Source organism: Onychostruthus taczanowskii, unplaced genomic scaffold, assembly GCF_017590055.1.
Source record: "Onychostruthus taczanowskii isolate IOZ18803 unplaced genomic scaffold, ASM1759005v1 scaffold142, whole genome shotgun sequence".
Classification (NCBI taxonomy): domain Eukaryota; kingdom Metazoa; phylum Chordata; class Aves; order Passeriformes; family Passeridae; genus Onychostruthus; species Onychostruthus taczanowskii.
In genome coordinates, this window is record NW_024498597.1 from 391,195 (window position 1) to 404,411 (window position 13,217).

Consider the following 13,217-nt stretch of genomic DNA (forward strand, 5'->3'; position numbering starts at 1 on the left):
TGTTGGTGTACTTTCCCTGCTAGCCTTGGCCAGAGCCAAGACCAGGGCTGGGAGGGCTTCCCTAACATATTCTAAAAAGAAATCTTTCAGCAATAACTCATAGAACAGCCGGTTTTGTCATATATCCTTGTCTAAATAACCAGTTATATTATAAATAGCCTGTAAATAACTATAACAGTGCATATATTTATATATATATATATATGCACACATCCCCTTTTGCAAGTGTCATTTACTTTTTTAGCACGAGCAAACCAACTCAAAACCATCAAAGGAACCATCCCCGTGTCTTGGTTAGGTTTTTCAGGTTGCATTCTGGTTCATGATTAAAAGTGACACATCCTTGTGTTAGTAATGTCCTTAAAATACTTGATTCTCAAGGTCCGTGGGTAAAGGCACAAGTGAATTGTCACTACAGGATTGCCACAGATGCTCCATGGTGTATATGTGGAGCCCTTGATCTTTCCCTGCGAAGGCCTCTTCCCTTGGCTGTGATCTTAGCTCATTATTTGATGGATATATACAACATTAACAACATTATTTAGCTGTATTTATAGAATCCCTTTGCATAGTCACAATACCAAAGCCAAAATCAGTTGGGTTATCTGTCTCTATCAGTGCAGGTAGTTTGCAGCATTCCAGAACAGAGAGCACACCTATGAAGTTGTTTCTTGATGTCAGAGGGAATTAAGTTACTCACACATATTGTACAGAGTCATTCACTGTAAGAAATGACACACTGCAGGTTCCCCAGAAGTCAGAGGAATTGGTATTAATTTTAACATAATCCTTGTCATTTGCAGAGGTGGTGAACACAATGCTGGCTTAATTAAATATGGACAATAATATCTGGTAGAAAAGGTTTCAGATCCCGGCTTCAGTCTACCCTAATTAATGGGACCTCGTTAGATAAGTGAATATAAAGCGTCCATTTTGGTTTGAGTCTCTGTTTACTTTTAAATGCTGCAGTACTTAAAATTGTCAAATCAGCACTTCCATGAGCATTCATTTTGCAAAAGTAAATATTGGGTAATAGTTGTAGACTAAAACAATAACATTCCTCTGTATAAATTAAATCATACTTGGAAGGAATGAATAACCTAGGAGTTAGGTACAAAGAAAACTAACAATCATTCTTGAAATGAAATGCAAAATGTTACTGCTACTCCTGCTGTCTCAGATACCTTTGAAATAAATTTAACAAGACCGTTAGAATGTATTTATAGGTTTACAAGTCAAGTTTCAGAAAAATCAAATCATGTCAAAGAAGATTCTATAAAGCAATGAAAAGCATATGTACATTTTCCTTATAACCTTGGGATTTTACTCCTTAAAGTTGTTAAGTTTCTGTATCAGTCTATTTGCAAGGTAACTGTTTATCCTAATAAATTTAGATACATTTCCCCTTTGATTACAAATAAAGCATTGCACCTTCAAGACATATAATCTTAAACCGTGGTGCCAGGTATGCACAGGTCACATTGTGCTCATTGTCTCAAACAAGGTGAGTGCAAACATAATAAATCCACTCAGACATGTGAACATGCAACCTGTTATCCAACTGCACAAACACCTTCTCTCCTAAATTAGTACCTCTGTGTTTGCTTTCATGAACTTAGAGTGTTCTTTTGGGCACGTTTAAAACAAACAGTGTCTTTCAATGTCTAAAATGTCATAAATATTAAGAAAGTCTATATCTCAGTGAAGTTGCCTTCTGTCTGATGCAGGAAAGCAGCAGGAGGCTGTCAGAAAGGGTCTGGCAATACTGTGTGTGTCACCTCTTTTCACTGGGCAGTTGGTTGGATCACTCACAGGGTAGATTGAATTTATAATAAAGGGCAGTACTTCTGAAACACAGGATAACTGTTCATAGAAGGCCCATCACTGGGAAATATTAGAGATGTGGTTGAAAGTAAAGTATAAAAATGTTAGTAATATGGTTGGAATAAAGGCATCATCTTTATTCTTAGCAAGAAAAGCTCCTTTAAAGCAACATGCTAGTGTCTTCCCCACTAAAACTTCAAACACTGCAATCCAGAGATGGCAAGACTGCAGTAAGTTATATTTGAATGTAATGAATTTTAGTCCCCTATACCGAATATTTGTGTTGTGCAGATAGAAAGAAAAATTCAACAATTTGTGTCTCCTGTGTAATCATCTTATATTCTGATTCATGACTTCGGAATACTAAGAATTTTACAAGACCTTTAAAGATAATAGCTATAGGAGTTGCATAAATATAATAGAAAGATTGAATTCGAGAACAAAGCAGTCTTTTCTATTCTGGACTTATTTCAGACTTTCATTCTAGGTTTTTATACTTCCACAGTTTATAGTTTTGGGACTCCACACTAGGCTATCTTTGCAGGCTGACATTAGTTGCAGGGGACATATGGCACAGTGCAGGGATTTAGAAATCTGTGCCTCGGGATTTACTTTGCATGGTATTTTTTTTTTTCTTGAAGGTTTATTTATCAAATTGAAGGTGACAAAACTAAGGGTTATGTTGCCATTATCCAGAGTTATTACAAAGTATGTCCAATCAGATATCGGGTTTTATCATCTGTATCTTACATCAGTACTGTAAGGTGATGAAGTCCAGATAAATATTACCCTGAATATTGTGTGAATATAGTGTATGTATCATTGTGACTCCTTTTTGGAAGGAGTTTGCCATGAAGAGTCAGAGAAAAACATTCCAAACTTCTAAGCTTTATAATAAGGCTTTCCACTTATAAGTAGTTATATTCAATGGCTTTCCTTTTGGTGTTGTCTCAATAGCCTTCTAAGCTTTAGGGCTTTATATTGTCAGTTTTGCTGGTTTACTATAGATTTGATAATTGTCATATAAACTAAAAATAGCCAACAGCTCCCATCCTCGAATAAAATATTTGCATAATTTTAAATGAACCAAACTTAATTTAGGTTTGGAATTCCCATAACTGAAACAGTAAGATTTTTTGAAAAGAAAAATAATACCTTAATGCTTCTTTTCTTTGAAGGGTAAAAACAACCTGGAAAATTACTGTGAGTTCTATATGGAAGAGAATTATCAAGTTGAACTACAATCCTTAAATATTACAGTTTTCTGCTGAAATTCTAATACGCATTTGAAAAGGAAAGGATCCAGTGCTGTCAGTCATAACATGAGGACTAAAGCTGTCATAGGTATATACAGAAACCAATATTAGAATGGGCACTTGTCTCCATGGCAACCATTTGTCCTGTCCGATTCCTGAAAACCTTACCAAAGGAGCTTTTTAATGTTTCTCAATTCCTTGGGTAGACTTTCTGGGTTTGCTCTGCATGCTGGCCATCTGCACGGCCTCGGCGAGTGGCTACAGTGTGCTGCGGCGGCTGCACGGCCCTGCCTGCCGCCCCCTCAATCTCGGCGTCTCCCCAGCATGGTTGTAACCATTCGGCCGTGCTGCTGCCTCTTCTTGCTGCTGCAGGTAGCAGGAATGGGATTACAGCTGTGGCTGGAGACCCTCCCCCTGCCCTGGGGGCTGTGGCTTCGGTGCTGGCCGGGATGGAGACCTCAGTCGCAACACGGGCTCGTCAGCAGCGATGGCTGGAGCGGCGCAGGTCGGGCCATGCCTACCCCCGAGCGGTGGTGGCGGCGCAGCCTCGTGACCGCGAAGGTGCCTTGCACAGAGGGCAGGAGAAGGTCGCTGTTTCCCACTCACTGGGCTCCCCTGATCCCAGTGCAGGCGGCTGCTCAGGGCTCCCCAAGACTGCGTCGGTCGGCGCAGCTGGACCGGCCAGGGTCAAATGAGAAACTGCAGCGCAGCGCTGAGTGGTAGCGGCAAAGGCGTCATCTCTTGTGTGTGTGTTGAGTCCCTTACCGCAGTCGCAACACGGGCTCGTCGGCAGCGATGGCTGGAGCGGCCATGGCAGGTCGGGCCATGCCTACCCCCGAGCGGTGGTGGCGGCGCAGCCTCGTGACCGCGAAGGTGCCTTGCACAGAGGGCAGGAGAAGGTCGCTGTTTCCCACTCACTGGGCTCCCCTGATCCCAGTGCAGGCGGCTGCTCAGGGCTCCCCAAGACTGCGTCGGTCGGCGCAGCTGGACCGGCCAGGGTCAAATGAGAAACTGCAGCGCAGCGCTGAGTGGTAGCGGCAAAGGCGTCATCTCTTGTGTGTGTGTTGAGTCCCTTACCAGAGTGTGTACGAGAGGTGGTTCCAGCTCTGGTAGTGGCGATGGCAACGCTCGTGGCACTGGGACTTTGGGATCCTCCATCCTGCCACTGCTTCTGGAAAGGACATTGGTACGGCGTCCGGGTATCCGTGGTGGTGTATCTCCGGGGTCACTCACGAGTCGCAGCGGCTAGTGGGTGTGCCCAATGGGAGCTGGGTCGTAGGCGCAGTTTTGGAGCCAAGCAGTCAGCCCTGGGAGGAGGCAGTCCACGCATGTGTGTGGTGGTGAAGGACGTTCCAGTATGCGTGTCTGGGGTGGCTGCAGGGCGATTCGCTTCTGCAAGGGCCACACGCCGCTGCGGTGCGGCTGTAGAGCCAGGGCGGTCCGGTTGCAGAGTGCTTGCCTGACACAGCAGCACAGCGCGGCTCAGCGACAAATGTGGCTCCATGACTTGACGTGGCTTTGCAGCAGCTAGGCACAACATGGCAGCAGCTTGGCTCGGATGTGGCGCTCTCCACTGGTGAGGCGTCCCAGCACGGGGTGGCTTCGCGGTGTGGCATAGTTTCGCGGTGCAATGCAGCTGTCTTGCCCGTCCTCCTGTCCCACGGATCTGGTGCGGCACCCCTGCCCGCTGCTGCCTCGCCCAGTGCCCTGTCTTTGCTGCGTGCTTTGATTGGCAGAGCCTGCAGCATCCCCACTGCTGTTCTTGCTGCCCACTCAACTTTTAACTGTCCCAGCAAATCCAATACAAGTCTCCAGGGCTTTATAACGTCCATAGTGTCTGGAGCAGTTTCCAGAGCCTGTTCCACAAGTCTCCCAGGGCTTTATAACATCCATAACAGCTTCCAGAGCCTGTTCCACAAAATTTACCCCTCATTCAGATAAAAAGAGGGTCCATACCTGTACCACAGGGTCTTCTTCCACTAAAGCCCATGCTCCCATATTTCCTGGTGACTTCTTCCACTTACGAAGGGTCTGGAACCAATGAAGCGTTCCCCGTGGCTCTTCGCAGCTTTCCACACTGCTCAGAGCTATACCTGCTGCTCTGCTGGGACTACAATGGCTCTGCCCACCGCTCTCCACAGCTCTGCAGGCTGCAGGCAGCTTTCCCCGCTGCCCTCTGTCTCCCTGCTCTACCCATGGTAGCTGTTGTATCACGTCAGAGGTCACCACTTGTCACAGTTTTAGAGACAGGCACGTGACAGAGCACACCAAAGTTCATGCAACAGCAGCCAAAGTTCATTGTTGGGCGCCCCCTTTTATAAAGGCTTCAAATTTCCTGTGCTTGCACAGCAGATTGGTTGGGATCTTAACACCAGCCAGCTCACTGGCAGGGATATGTCTCCGTAATGAAATGGGATTGGCTGGGGTCCCCTGTTTGAATTTGAGTCTGACCTATCATTATCATACCTGAGGACTTGTTTACTTCTGTTCTCTAGCAAATTTAGGCTGGTCGAGTTGGTGTCTGTTATGGCCAATTAATCTGTGCAGCTTCAGACTCGCTGTGGCTGTCACATCATGGTGCTGCATTGCCACAGACCCCTCATTGATCCACTGGGGAGAAAAGTGTGGGGACCTGGTCGCCCCTGGCACTAAGGTGCTGCTAAGAGCTGGACTTGTGACTGCAGCCCCTCTGATCAGGCCTGCTGTGGAGGTGTTGCTTGGAAATGACCCCTCGCTCAGCCCATCCTCCCTGTGGGCTGCAAGGTGGGTGCCACTCATGCAGAGTCCTCCCTGCTGCATGGGCACAGGCCTGGGGACACAACCAGCACTGCACCTGAGGCTGCTTGTGGGGAGACATGGTTCTTCTCCTCCTTGCTTGCTCCATCTTTGTCCCTATAGCAGCTCTTCTGTGTCATGGTCATAGGGCTTGCAGCCCACGTCAAGTTCCCGCATCCTCTCCAGTCTATTTCTGCTGTCATTGCTGCTTGGCACAGGCTGGTTTGTTTACTTCCCTCTGCTACTGCAGGGCTGGCAGCATCCAACAAATCTCTCAGCAGGGCCTGGGCTATTCCTGGGGCTCTGAGGAGTTGGAGTGTGCTCTGTGCAGGCCCCAGACGTGCCGCTTCTTGCCGGGACTGTGGCTGCCATGTTGGTCTTGGCCGGTGGGTTTCAGGCAGTACTGTGGGGATAACTGTGGCTGGGCTCTTGCCATGGCTCAGCAGAGCAGATGTCCCTAAGTTTGTCCCTGAGAGTTTAATTCTGGCAGCTTTGTTGCTCTGAGCAGCCCCGGGGTTGGCTCAGCCTTCTGGAGGGGTGAATAGAAGGATGGAGTGCCTCAGATACAGCATTCTCATCATTGTGAATTTTTTTTGTGTTGTGTCTTGCAGAAATAACATTCATCCCAGATTTGATGATAATGAAAATACAGAAAAAAGAAAAGCAGGTTTGTGACCCTCTCTCCTTCTCCAAATTCAGCTGTCAAGGCCTGAGGACCATGTCCCATGTGGAAATTGTTGCAACTGATGTGTGGTGGGAAATAGGCTGGGCAAATGTTGTCTTGAATTTCCAGGCAGGGGTGCAGCTCAGGTCAAATTTCAAGGAGCTGAGCTGCACCCCAGAGTGGGTGAGCCTGATGGGACCATTGAACAAGGTGGGGTTTATCTTCAGCAGTGGAAATGCTCTTGACTTGGTGCTACCCCAGTGGAGGAGCAGCCCTTCTTTTTGTCTCAAAGGCCACAATATTGGTTCTTGCTGTAATCTCATGTTGGCTGTGATTGCTGCTACTAACATGATACACCAGGACTAATACCAGCTGGGAGGTTCAGGAAGATAATGTCTGGGAGCTGTGAGAGCTTGAACGGGGGGAATTTTTTCCCTTACTCAGAAAAAATTCCATCTCACAAAGCTGTCATTTCTGGATTGTTGCATTGGATCATAACAGCCTGCTGCTCCCAGAGGAGATTTATGAGCCAGTGGTCTCTGTATTAAGTGTGTGCAGGGGAAGAGCCTGACCACTGGCACTCTGCTGAGGGGAAAGGACTGGTTACATGCATGGAGAGCCACTCTGGGGCTGAAATGTGGCTGGAGGTGTAAAACAAACTGGTCTGCCTGGAGCTGATTTGTGTCCATGCTGCTTTTAATGGGAAAGCATTCAAGTGGGCATTGAGCAAGGGGATAAATCTGCTTGAGAGCACAAGCCTGTGCCATTTCTAACCAGCTCTGAAGCAGCATGTGATCCTCAGGGCACCCCAGATCACACTGCCGTGGCAGGTTGATGGGAGGAGGAAGGGAGGGAATGTTTTGAAGAGGTCGGTGTGCTGTTCCGGGCTTGCAGCAAGGCAAATGCTGCAGATATGAAAGGTGTGTGTGTTCAGAGCACCAGTACTGTAGGAAGTAATGAGTTTAGCAGTGTGTCCTAAAGACACTGTGAAGAAGCAGAGCCAGCCTCAAGGTGAGGAAGAGGAGGAAGGGATCATGGAAGGTCTTGTGTACCTGCATGGCTGGATTGCTCCTGATGGGGCAGAGCAAAGGCCTGCAGGAGAGCAGGATGCTTTGGGGTGTGGGTCAGTGATCTCCCTCCTCTGATAGCAGAGCCCAGGTAAGAAATTCATGCCACTCAGTGGGCTAATATAGCAGATTTGGGTGCTCTGGAAATGGGATTACTGAAATGACATGGGGTTTAAGCATGGCAAAGCCATCCTCCCCCACCATTTGGAGATTTTAGAGGGCTCAGCTGAAAATTGTTTTCTGTAGCTGTTGCTGCAGATAAAATCTGGGAGGGAGATAAAGGCATGTGGTGTGAGGAAGAAGGGGTAGAGTTTCAGCTGCTCATCTCCTGAGCTCTCTAAGCCAGCAGCAGTGCAGGACAAACCTTGCAGCATGTCATGGGGTGGGGTGCAGCACTCCCAAATTCAGTGTTTGGAAGAAAGCCTGGCCAAGCAGGGCTCCTGCAGGCATTCTGGGTGCCTGTTTGAGGTGGTGAAGGAGTAGGTGGCTCGCTGTAATGCCCAGATGAGCAGTACTGGGGGCAGAACTCCTGAGGGTGGCATTCCACATCACTCTGGACACCTGAGCCCAGGAGTGCCCACACCTTGTAAACAGACTTCTCATGGCACCAAGAGAGGCTGTTGCCTTCCATTGAACAGTCTCTCTGGAGAAGATGAGATGCTTATGTGGTTCCAAGGCTCTCAAAAGTCATGTGTTTCCCTGCCAGCCTCTCACCTGCGGGAGCTCCATGTTGGTCATCATATGGGTGTAGGATCAGGCCCAAGGATAAAAAGGTTGGCAAAATTCTGGTACTCTTCATATTGGTGAGGCATGGCAGGGGAACTGTCAACTGCCTTTGGGAAAAAATACCGGATGTGCTCTCTCCTTTCCCTAGTTCTTGGCTGTCCTAGGCCAATGCTGTGTCTTCTCTGTGTCCACTGCCAGTGGATTAGGAAACCTAGGTTGGAGAGATGGGGTCTCAAAGTGGGCTGTCTGGGGAGGAGCTCCTCTCTGTGCTCCCTTGGTGTCCCCTGTAGCAGTGCTTCTTTTCCTGTGCAAATACAATAGGTTGGGTTACAGGGCACTGCCAACTGTTTCACTCATCTGAGGGGCTGTTGTTAACAAAGGCAGGGGCTCTGTTTCCTCAACTCTTTTTCCTTAGTGATGCACAAAAATCTGGTACATTTGTCACCAAGCTGTGACTAACTCGTGAAACCTGTCACTTGTCTCATGACTTACAAGTTTTCATGCCAGGGTGCCTTGTCTGCTGGTGGAGGTGGGACAGGAGTGCCTGGTTACCCCCGAAAGCAGTGATAAGTGATGGACTTCCTTTGAGGGCTCAGCACCATCATTCCCTGGGCTGTTTCTCCTGTCTGTGTCCTGTTTGTCCCTGGCATTGAAGGGTCTTTTACTCTTTATTTCTGCCAAACTCTGACTTGTTAAATAACCAGAGAAATAATGAACTAAAATAAATGCAGTTATCCCACAGTGCCTCTAAATCTCCTTATTCTACAGCCGTGGAAGTGCTCCCATCCTGCATGGACTGTGAGAGCAGAGCAGAATTGCATTGGAGACAGAGAGGTGGAAAGTCCTGTGACCCCTTAGCCTTCTCCTGGAGGGGTCTTCTGACTTTCCAGCCTGGGCTTGGAAGTGGCAGGAATAGCTGGATCCCCTGCAGTGTGTGGACAGCAGTGGGAGGCCATGGGGAACAGCCCAGGGCTGCAGGTATCGTGTGGCTGCTGGGCAGCCCTTGCAAGAGGCAGACCCTGGGAGCATCTGAGGGAGCTCTGCTTGCCTTTCCTTCAAGCACTCACTGCATAAAATGAAGGATTTTCCTGAATTTTATGGATCTGTTTATGTGAAAGTGAGCTTTGCTGTCTCACATACTGCAAATGCAGATGCAGCTGGGGGTTTTTACCAGAGTTCCTCGAGGCTGAAGCAGGCTCCTGAGCAGTGGGAGCAGCGCCGGGGGGGAGTGTGGAGCTGTCCAAGCCTGAGGGCACTTGTAGCTCTGTCCCAGGCTGTCTATGGCCTTTTTTTGGTCATGGTGAGACTGTCAGGTCTGATGAGCCCCCGATGCTGGGTGGGTGGAGGAGTTTTAGGCACTCACTCTGTAAGGGTGAAGGGTGGGGGGAGCAGTGAGCTGCCAGGGTGCCCCTCTCCTGCACACACATCCACAAGTGCTGGGTCTCTCCCAAGCTCCAAGGGCTGCACAGGTTTTCGTCCTGAGTAGGGAGGACAGCCTGGACAGCCCAGGGCAGCAGCATTGCCCTCTGCCCCACCCATTCCCTCTGCTAGGGTGGTGGGAACACGTGTGCCCGCTGCCAGGGCTGGCCCTGTCACTGGACAGAGCTGCTGAGCTGTAGTTGTTGAGAGCTGCATTGTGGTGGAGTATCTTGGGAACAGAGCCAGGCCCTGCCTCCATCATGCACATCCCATGGTGACTGCAGAGCCTGCTCAGAGACACGACGGAAGGTGGCACTTGAATATTTTTAGCTTCTTGTTCCATTGGATTAAGAGCTGGAAACAAGGGGTGCAGATACTGGGCAACCAGAGCACAACAACCCATGCTGTACACACCACTGGTGGGGATGGCGCTGCTGGAGTGTTTGGCTCACCAGCCTGCCAAAACCCTCTGTGTGAAAGGAGCTGCCTGTTCTGCTTCTGTTGGGCTCTACAACCAGCTGTGTGGGTAGTCTGGGCTGGTGATGGCCAGCCTGACCATCTCAGGGAGGCAGAGCTGTGTCGTGGTGCCCATCTTGGGCTGCTGTTGGAGTGGCAGGCTGGCTGGTGGCTTCGGTCAGTGCTGAGGGGGAAATGGGCAACAGGGTTGCTGGGCAGCCCCCAGGCATCAGTCTCTGCCCAAAGAGCATAGAAACCATTGATGACCCCTTGCAGTCAGGTCCCTGTGGACACTCCACATACAGAACAGATCTCTGTGGGGTTTAATACATGCCCTAGACCCAAATGCAGGCTTCTGCAGACTCTCCTGATGCAGTGCAGGAAAGCTTGGCCAAGAGTGCAGTAAACAGGGCTTGAATGGTCCTAGCAGCTGGGAGCAAGGTGTCTGCACCTTGTGACTGCTGGCTGCAGTCATGCTGCCTGGTGAGGCTGTGTTGTGTGGATGTCATCTGAGCCTGTTGCCAGGGGAGGTGGATCTGCTCTTGGTGTTGTGACCATTGGAAGAGCTCATCTGTGGCCTTCTTACTAGACAGAGCTGCTGTTCAGATCCTGAGGCTGTGGCAGAGCTTTGCCCTGATGGGAGCACTGCTCTTGAAGAGGAAAGCCTGCAGGATGGATTATGGGGTGGGCATGAAGCTTTTGATCTTTTCTCCTTCCCGCACCCAAACTCATGGGATAGTGCAGGGTTTAGATATGGATCAGGCTCCAAAAGCCAGCAGTGCGGATGCAACACCTCCGTCATCCCCATCGCATCTCCTGGCAGTGCTGGCATGTGACTTCTGCCATGTGGTTCCAGAGGAGCCTCTCTGCTCCTGCCTCTCATAGATACTATAATTATTACTCTTATTATTGTTTATTATTATTACTGCTGCTGCTGAAAGTGCATAAGCTGTGTAAATCAGCATTTCCTTTTTGGGGCAGCAGATGTTGCTTCTTCCCGTCCCCACCTTCTCTTTGCAGTTCCCTCTTTTCCGCTGCTGTTCCCTTTGCAGGTACCTGTTGCAGGCAGGTGAGGCTGTGGGTTTTGTCCCTGGCTCACCACGGGCAGTCCCACTGGTCTTGTCCTAAGCAGATGTGGGGAAAACACTGCTGAATTTCACTGCTTCTCAGCTCCCATGCATGTGCCCAGGGGAGTTTGTAAACTGTCCCTTCATGTGCCCGTGCACCCAGCTTTGCTGGGGGGCTTGCAGAGGATCCGGGGTGCTGTGTGAGCCTTGTGGGCTGGACAGCCAGTGCATCCCACAGGCTCTGCAGTTTGGGAGAGGGGAGGGAGCCCCTCGAGTAACAGGGGCAGGAGCTGCTTTGCCTCCCACCTCCTGATGGTGTCTTCCCTCAAGTCCTGAATAAAAACTTGGCGTTTGAGACTATAAATGAAACAACTCTCTGGGGAGTTTTTAAACATTTTTTTCTCCTGACCTTCTATTTGACAGTAGTTAGACACATGTAACAAGACTTCCTGCTCCAGCTGATGCTGAAGGACTGTATGAAATGTAATTTACAGAAGATTCCTCTGTGAATAAAAAAAAAAATCACAAAGAAGTGTATTCTGGAAATGTGAAATCATTACAATCATCACCAAAAAAAAGCCAGTTGATAGACAGTGCAAAGACATAGTTCTAGGGATAAAAAGTGTTCCGGGGAAGCAGAGCATGTTTGGATTAGTTTACCAGAGGTTCAGAGATGGGCATCATCTACCAAAATCTGGAAGTCGTCATCTTTACTTCTTCCCCACTCCAAAATACCCAGAAACAGCAAAGCTGCTTGCTTAGGTATACACATAAAATGATATGTAGAATAGGCAGTTGAATGGAAAATTATGTTTCTATTTAGTTTTAAAAAGTCATAGGAAAAAAAAAGGACACATACTCTGTGAATTTAAAAGTAACCCTGTAGCAAGGCAGGGCATCACATTAGGAACCACTGAAGACATGGAGTCTAATAACAGATCTTTTTCCAAATCTCTTGGGATTTAAAACGTCTTTAAGAGGAGTCACAGAGTAAATATTGTGAGGTCAAGTGAGAGCTCGTAGAAACTGAGTGTTGGCAGAACAGCTCAGTTAAATAGGCTCTTTACCCAGAGCCATCTCTGATGCCAGAGGCATCAGCAGGTTGCCCTTAAAGGGTGTGGCAAAGACATTTTTGAGCAAAGTCACATAAGCCACCTGTTTTGAGGGTCTTTACTCTGGAATTGTAAAGGAACACTGTGAGATTTGGGAATTGCTAATAAATAGTGTTGGGGCCATCACCCATTAAGGGCCATGGAAAGGGAAAGGGGAGTAAATGTGAAACTAAAGGTCAATAGATTCTCTTAGGTATTGAGTAAATAGTTAGGAACTATAATAATTAAGCACTTTTGTTTCTGAAAATAGTACACTGGTGAATAGTCAACATGACTTTTGCAAAGCAGAGTTAGTCCTTGCAATCTCTTGGGGATTTTAAAGATAACTGGCTCACAGGACTGAAGTTGGGCTGGGCTGGTGCAAGGCTTATGGGCTTCCACCAGCAGCTGAGGAAGTTTCTCACCAAATGCTTGTAAACATGCGAAGCATTGTCCTGATGAAAGGTGTTTCTGTAAATTAGTGACTGGTTAAAGGCAAGGAAGCCAAATACAGGGAAGATGTTACTGCTTTCACAGCACAATAGGGGAAGAAAGGTGCTGGCTGATTCCCGCCACTCATCTGACATGCTGAAATGGAGAGGGAGGCTGAAAAGTTGAGGAAAGTCTCAAGATGCTCCTGGTAAAGTATGGGAGAACCAGCCATGCATGTGTCTTCACTGGCGGCTGTCCCTGCTCCTGGAGGAGACTTTAAAGCACTGGCAGAGTTTGGCATGTGCCTACAGTTTGTCCCAGGGTGCATTCAGTGGTTTGTAAAGGGAAAAGGAACAGAGCAGAAGCCCTCCTACTACTCTGTGGTACCTGTGATGCTTATGTGCTTCCTTCTGCCACCCCATAGCCAGTGGGGTTGAAAG

The 13,217-nt window shown here is 48.3% G+C and overlaps 1 protein-coding gene across 4 annotated transcripts in view; it reads left to right on the forward strand.

Annotated features, from left to right (window-relative positions):
- The window catches only part of CHD6 (chromodomain helicase DNA binding protein 6), a 96,379-nt gene that overhangs the window by 33,547 nt on the left and 49,615 nt on the right, over positions 1-13,217 (forward strand). The window contains exons 1-2 of one of the 4 annotated variants that reach the window (XM_041398179.1): positions 5,789-5,843; positions 6,467-6,522. The exons of 2 other annotated variants lie outside the window; for them this stretch is intronic. In XM_041398179.1, coding sequence (XP_041254113.1) covers positions 5,804-5,843; positions 6,467-6,522 — 96 coding nt within the window. In that variant the 5' untranslated portion in view covers positions 5,789-5,803. Of the gene's footprint in view, positions 1-5,788; positions 5,844-6,466; positions 6,523-13,217 lie in introns of those variants that run through there. One more of the 4 variants, XM_041398180.1, reaches the window with a different exon arrangement.